Source organism: Sinocyclocheilus grahami, unplaced genomic scaffold (genome assembly GCF_001515645.1).
Source record: "Sinocyclocheilus grahami isolate Dianchi unplaced genomic scaffold, SAMN03320097.WGS_v1.1 scaffold28.1, whole genome shotgun sequence".
Classification (NCBI taxonomy): Eukaryota; Metazoa; Chordata; class Actinopteri; order Cypriniformes; family Cyprinidae; genus Sinocyclocheilus; species Sinocyclocheilus grahami.
Window position 1 is genome coordinate 2,526,342 of NW_015505207.1, and position 7,807 is coordinate 2,534,148.

General features: G+C 37.8%; 2 protein-coding genes across 2 annotated transcripts in view; both read right to left on the reverse strand.

Moving 5' to 3' along the window:
- The window catches only part of LOC107569997 (granzyme B-like), a 14,053-nt gene extending 10,515 nt beyond the window's left edge, over positions 1–3,538 (reverse strand). The window contains exons 1-2 of the mRNA XM_016256187.1: positions 3,482–3,538; positions 3,176–3,323 (exon numbers count right to left, since the gene is read on the reverse strand). Of these exons, the coding sequence (XP_016111673.1) occupies positions 3,176–3,323; positions 3,482–3,527 (194 nt within the window). The 5' untranslated portion in view covers positions 3,528–3,538. The remainder of the gene's footprint in view (positions 1–3,175; positions 3,324–3,481) is intronic.
- Positions 3,539–4,427: 889 nt separating this feature from the next.
- On the reverse strand, positions 4,428–5,878 carry LOC107570004 (granzyme B(G,H)-like). The gene is made up of 6 exons (XM_016256200.1): positions 5,857–5,878; positions 5,705–5,764; positions 5,315–5,462; positions 5,065–5,203; positions 4,724–4,981; positions 4,428–4,623 (listed from the first exon to the last, which is right to left on the reverse strand). Exons 1-6 carry the CDS (start codon positions 5,876–5,878, stop codon positions 4,471–4,473), a joined length of 780 nt encoding a protein of 259 aa, XP_016111686.1. The 3' UTR covers positions 4,428–4,470.
- Between the last annotated feature and the right edge of the window lie 1,929 nt (positions 5,879–7,807).

Below are 7,807 nucleotides of genomic sequence, written 5' to 3' on the forward strand. Positions count from 1 at the left end.
AAGTTACTGACCATTAAGACCGTTCTTTTGGTGGCTTTATCCTCCCTTAAGAGGGTAGGGGCCCTGCAGGCTCTCTCCATTAGTCCTTCGTGTATGGACTTTGCACCAGGACTGGTAAACGTCTTTTTGCGACCCAGGCCTGATTATGTTCCTAAGGTTTCTTCAACTCCGTTTCACTTTCAGCAAGTGGTCCTGGAGGCTTTTTCCCCAGCCGAGAAGGGGTCAGTTGCCCTGAATCTCTGTCCGGTTAGGGCACTTAGGACCTACGTTGACCGTACGGCTCAGTGGCGTAGATCTGATCAGTTGTTCGTGTGTTTTGGTGGTAAGAACAGAGGTTCCGCTGTCACTAAACAACGGATGTCACACTGGATAGTGGAGGCTATTTCTTTGGCCTATGAGGCACGTGGTTTGACTTCGACCCTAGGGGTGCGTGCTCATTCTACAAGAGCAGTGGCTTCTTCTCAGGTCTTCTTTAAAGGGTCTTTGATGGAAGATGTTTGTGCTGCGGCAGGATGGTCCTCTCCTAGCACATTCATCAAGTTTTATAGTCTGGACGTAGGGATGGCTCCTGGCTCCCGGGTCTTATCTGCTTGAGCAGACGCTTTCCTTGGTCTTCTAGCTATCTACGGTACGTCAGGCATTATGGTATAGCATTCCCAAAGCGATGACGTCATCGCAGCATCGAAGTGAGCCTATGAGAGGGAACATCTCGGTTACGTATGTAAAATTGGTTCCCTGAGTAGGGGAACGAGATGCTGCGATGCTCGGCCGTTCCGTACCTTGATAGCGCTTCCTTTGTAAATCAGTGAAATCTGATGAGAATAGCGCGCAGCACACTATATAGCTCACCTACATGCGCTTTGGGGGCAGTGCTAAGCGATATTTGGCTAATGAATTGGCGTGATGGTATAAGGGCTTCAGACATTCGTCACACCGAAGGTGTTCCCAAAGTGATGACGTCATCGCAGCATCTCGTTCCCCTACTCAGGAAACCAAGGTTACATACGTAACAGAGATGTTATCTTGCATAGACTTGATCGGTGTCGCGTCATGGCTGTGTGGGCGGAGTCGGCGTGGGGGAAAACAGTCCTTTCCCCCTCATTGGAAAAGCATGTTGACTCAGAATGGCCTACATAAAATCATTTCTGCCGCTCGACAGAGCAACATACGCATACAAACTGAGCCTTATTGGGTCGGACTGTCCGTACGATATATGTGACTGGACAAACGACCCAACGGAATGGCCAGAGGTGTCGTTTCCCGACATTTTTTGTTACCTAATTGAGCAAGAGACAGCTTAGCCTACTACAAGCCTATACGAGACAGCTTGTGAAAGTAAACATTTGTTGTTTTGTTTTGCTTAATTTTTATAAAGTGATAAAGACTTGAGTAAAAGCCTGTCATATTTTCTTATTGATATATTAAAAAGTTTTTTTTAACATTGACAGAACAGGTAACATTAAGGTCCACTGAAGTGCCTTGAAATGCGCAGCGTTATTCTATGTGGTGTGTGCTGCGGCTGCTAATCATTTTCACAAATACATGCCGTAAAATAAAGATAACGAAATGTATATGTATATGTATATGTATATAAAATACCCAAAAAAACATGGTTATTGGTTACTATAGTTAAACCATGGTAAAAACAACATGTTTTGCTACACTAACCATGGTATTTGTAGTAAAACTGTGCTACAATTGGTAATAAAAACGCCCCCCAAAAAAACATGGTTAGCCTATTATATTTTTACTATAGTAATACCATTGCTAATTTTCGTAAGGGATTGTGTATAATAATATGAAATAAATGTTTAATAGATTATGACATCACAAAATATCAGGGAGTGAGATGTATTTGATTGCGATGCGAAGGAGGGTTACTGTAAGCCCCATTAGAACTGGGTTGCGGTGCAGGGGGACGGGGCTAACGACAGATCACTGCAGTGTATCAGTCATATACATCGTAAGATTAGTTTTTTTTTTTAACTTATATTAGAGGTACAGAATGCCACACATATATAAAATACCCAAAAAAACATGGTTATTGGTTACTATAGTTAAACCATGGTAAAAACAACATGTTTTGCTACACTAACCATGGTATTTGTAGTAAAACTGTGCTACAATTGGTAATAAAAACGCCCCCCAAAAAAACATGGTTAGCCTATTATATTTTTACTATAGTAATACCATTGCTAATTTTCGTAAGGGATTGTGTATAATAATATGAAATAAATGTTTAATAGATTATGACATCACAAAATATCAGGGAGTTAGATGTATTTGATTGCGATGCGAAGGAGGGTTACTGTAAGCCCCATCAGAACTGGTTTGCGGTGCAGGGGGACGGGGCTAACGACAGATCACTGCAGTGTATCAGTCATATACATCGTAAGATTAGGTTTTTTTTTAACTTATATTAGAGGTACAGAATGCCACACAGCAACTTTTCGGCATTGCACCAAGCAAAAATCAATCGAAATCATCACAAAAAGTAAAGATCAAGCGCCTAACAAGATCTCCACGCGTTAATTCGAATGGTTTGTTTTCCCCCACGGCATAAACGGTTATGACATTTTGTGGGCTTTCCCAGCAATGCCGAACAAGTCTATTGCTAACAAGTCTTCACTAGCGTTGCTTGTGGTTGCCAGATGTGAAGAGCTTTCTCCTTTAAGGATACACTTGTTTCTGCCCGAGGTTTTACTTAATCTGTGCAATCTGGCAACCCCGTGTGCACGCTCAATGATGGCGGAACAAGCGCTGATGATATGATGGTTAAATAAAGTCAGTCCTTGCGTCCCAATGTGCATACTATCCACCCTATCTGACCTAAATAGTAGCCTATGGAAAATTACTAATGTTACATACTATTTAGGATGGATAGTATGCACATTGGGACGCAGGCAGTGTATATGTAGTCAGTGGAGGTTGGTTAAAGGACACATGAAATGTTATTGCATTTACCCTTTTGATAGAATAATCGTTATTAATAATCGTGATGATTTTAATCAAAATAATCGTGATTATCAGTTTAATCATTGTCATGTCCTAGTTATTTTAGTTGTAAAGTATTTGAATAACTAAAACACAAATCTACAGATAAACTAAAAGTCTTGATGCTACCATAGTCCTTTTTGAAAAGCATCATAAATACTGCAGCCAGAGACATACTCACTTCAAACAGTGGGCCGCTGTCAGTACATAATCCTTTCTGATCAGCATCCCTCCACATGTGTGATGATTTATGTACTGAATAGATGCCATGTATGGCCTAGAATGAGGTTTAGCCTCTTTTCCTCCAATAATACCACTCTCCATCCCACCTATGATAAAACATGAATAACTCGCACTATTACCAGGCTATTTAAATTATATATTAGCTTTAAATATTTAATAGTTTTACAACATTTTTTTTCTAAATAAATAAATAAAATGAGGCACAAAACTAATTCTGGAAAAAATTTAATGAATGATATCTTACCAGCCAAAGAGATAACAAAGAGAAGAAGAAAAGAATAAAGAACCATGGTTCAACAAGCATTAAGAGTGAGTATACTGCAAAAAAAAACACTCTCTACCCTCACTAGGTGTAACTCCTCCCCCTCTAACCTCAAACCACAAACTGTGTACAAAATAACAAGTAGCCATTATCCAACAAACAATTGAGAGTCACAGGAACAAAGAGTACTGAAATACTATTCCCAGTTAAGTTTATCAGAAATAAAACAGTACTTTAAAAAGTACCTTAATTCTAAATCTAGTGTTTATCCAAAAAAAATAAAAATAAAAATAAAAAAGGTTGGGATGAAGTTTTGGTGTCCTATAGAGATCAAACACAGACTGATCAATGTACATATTGTATTTGCAGCCAATTTTTATTTGACTGGACATTGCTTATAGCAAACATAAAAAATCTGTAACATACAAGAAGTGAGTGATTTTGCTAAACCTTAAAATAAAGGTCATGACATTTGTTCTTTACTTTTGTATGGTCATCTTCATTTTCGCAGTCACAGATTGGTAGTATCTTTGCCATTTCATAACATTTTATATGTAATGGTATGGTAATCTATACCTTTCAACATCAAGAATATATATTGTGAGGTACCGTCTCATATACAAAAGTTCTACAGCTGATTTTATTTTTGTTTTAGGATTGTACAAGATTTATTTATTGCACTTTAATCTGTTTGTCTTTTTGTTGCTTTTTTCTATATGCAATTTAAGAAGGCTAGACCAATAAAAGTAGGTTATATCATACAGGAGCTTAGTGGCCTCAGTTGTTCTTCCTGAACACAGCATTGGAAGCAATACAGACAAAAAATATTTTTTAAAATGTCAATTTTTAACCATTTTTATGAGATTCCATATGGAAATGGTAGCTCGGGAGTAGCCAAGAATTATTAATAGAGATTGTTAGGCTTCAATTATACACATGATAGATCATTTACACGCATAAATTATGCTATTTCAATCACTTAATATTTTTTTAATCCACGGAAGGAAGGCAGATATTTTCATGTAGACTCCGGGGTACTTCTTGGATGTACAGTCATCAATATATGTGTATGCAGCCATTCCTATAAGTTTAGAGTCACAAAAAAGAGGACTGCCAGAATCACCCTAAAGAAACAAATGAAAGACTTCAAATGTAGTCTGCCACTATGTGAAATATCAGATGACATAAACCTTTTGTTAATTATCGAAAGTAATGTTGCAGTACCTGACAGAACGCCCTTTTCCCATCCGAGAGACTACAGATCATTTTCTCAGAGTTGAAATGGTCCTTCCACTTGTTTTTGCATTCAAAGCTGAACTGCAGTTTGAGGCTGACTTCATGCAGAACATCCGATTCTCTTCCTCCAGGTTTTGTCATGCCCCAGCCAGCAATGGAGCATTCCACATGGGCAGGCATATTCTTATTGTTCTTAGGGAGCTCAATGACATCCACAAACTCATTTCGCACAGCTTTGGTCTTTAACTGTAACATATTAGTCAGTCAATACCTCTAAGTTTTGTGAAAAGAAAAAAAAAAGATCCACCCAATTTGAGCACCAATAATACCTTTAGTAACATGATATCATAGGTAAAGCGACCATTCTCATACTTAGGATGTCTGATGTACTTGTCTACTTGGATAATCTGCTGGCTGTCCTCGTTCTGACTAATATTGTGTGCTCCCAGAACAACTTCTAAGTTCTTGCTGTGAAAACATTTAATGTTGAGATTATTTTAAGTGGTGATAACCGCAGAGCATCATGTTAGTACATTATTTATAAAAAAAAATGTATATGTTCAAATTGTACATACTCACTTCAAACAGTGACCTGAAGTCAGCACATAATCATCCCTAATCAGCATTCCTCCACATGTATGTTGTCTTCTATACTGGAGAGATGCCATGTATGGTCTGGAATGAGGTTTTACCTCTTTGCCACCTACAATACCACTTTCTAACCCTCCTGTGATCATGATACTAGAGGTTGTCATGGCAAATATAGTTAAAACATGGGTACAGTACATACCAGCTAATTATTATTAATATATTTTAATAAATAAATCACTGAAACTGCTTGCAAGCCATTGATACAAAAAATGTGTATACTGTACATACAGAAATGTGTCTTGTAAATTAATTGTATTCAATTAAAACGTTCCCTCCCAACAGAATCATCCTTATTGATGTAATATGTAAACGTCTTACCAGACAGAGAAAAGACATACAGGAGAAGACAGACACTGAGCAGCATGATGTACGACTGTGCTGATGCAGGACTGGTACATGAACAGGATTTAAGCCTCAGTGGGGTCTACTTTTATATGTGACAAAGTATGTAGGTCAGAGACTATTCTCACCTAGATAGCCTCTGCCACACATGAAAGTGCACAACGGAAAGGTGTAGGGGGAAATCTGACTCGCATGAATTATAAACAATGCGAGTTCTCAGGAAAAATTAAAGGGGGAGTCCACCCAAAAAATTCAGTCATCATTTACTCAACCATATCATTCCAAACCTGCATTACTTGCTTTCTTCTGTAAAACACAAAAGAAGATATTTTGAGGAGTGTTGGTAACCAAACAGTTTGGTGACCATTGACTTCCATTATATAGACCAAATAAATAGCACCTTTATTTCCCACAGAGGAAAGTCATGCAGGTTTGAAACAAGTTCAGGTTAAGTAAATGATGACAGAATTTTACATTTATTTGGTTGGATTATCTCTTTAAGAACTATATGAACAATATAACTTCTGCATTAATGCACTAGATTTAAATTAGAGAAGAAGATTCTAATGATCACTGTCTGTAGTATAAAACCTCTCACCTGGCTTGTTACTTGTTTTGTGCCAGTCAGTTAGTTGTGAGATTTTCTGTGGCATTTGTGATGGCCATACACTTTTGGCCCAGAAACACATTCATACTCTGAGTCAGTTTGCCCATATAGTCTAATTCCAACATATCATTTGAGTCCGTTCTTAAGTTTCCACCCTTTTTTATTATATGACAAGTGGTTTCTACGGATTTTGTTGCAGTACGAATCATGGCGTTATAATGTAATATCCCCACCCACTCTAAAACAACAATATAACATACAATTACTGGAAAATATTATTCAAATTTATTTAATTGTTCGTAAACGTACATAATGTTGATGTTATTTTCACAAAAAATTTAACCTTGCCTCATTCTACTAAGTCAGAATTTACAGAATTACAAAAGCAGGTTACACTTTATACAAAAATTTATAAATAAACCACTGCATTTATGACTGTTTATACCCCAATTACAGGCCGAGATCATCATAGGCCAAAGAGCCTGAAGCCTCCAGACGACCATGTGCTATATTGCCCCAGATCCTTATTGTAGGCACTCTGTTTGAAGACAGTTGGTGATTTTATGAAAAGCAGTTTGGCTTTATCAGCTTTCCTTCTTTTTGGTCTTTATGAGAGGCTGATGCAGTACATCATAAAGCCTTCTTGCCTAAATTAACCACAAACAGGAAAGGAAATAAAGACATACCTTTGGACAAGTTAAAATGGTTAAATATTGTTAAAATTTGTGTGCAAAAACAATATATGTAAAACTATGTAACATATGTAAACTGATATCAGATGCTACATATACAGTGGGGAAAATATTTATTTGATCCCCTGCTGATTTTGTAAGTTTGCCCACGTCTGTAATTTTTATGGTAGGTTTATTTTAACGGATGAAGACAGAATATCAACCAAAAAATCCAGAAAAAACACATTATATAAAAGTTAGAAATTGATTTGCATTTCAGTGAGTGAAATAAGTATTTGATCCCCTACCAACCAGTAAGAATTCTGTCTCCCACAGATTGGTTATGTGCCCATGTGGAACCACAGATTAGTCCTGTCACTTTAAGAAGTTACTCCTAATGTCAGCTCGTTAGGTGTATAAGACATCTGTCCACACAATCTGTATCTTCCATTCCAGCCTCTCCCACCACCATTGGCAAGACCAAAGAGCTGTCAAAGGATGTCAGAGACTAGATTTAGATCTGCACAAGGCTGGAATGGGCTACAAGACCATCAGCAAGAAGCTTGGTGAGAAGGAGACAACTGTTGGTGTGATTATTCGGAAATAGAAGAAATACAAAATAACAATCAATCGGCCTCGGTCTGGAGCTCTGTGCAAGATCATGATCATAAGAAAGGCGAGGGATCAGCCCCGAACTACACGGGAGGAGCTTGTTAATGATCTTAAGGCAGTTAAAACCACAGTCACCAAGCAAAACAATGGTAACACACTACGCCACAATGGACTGAAATCCTGCAGCAC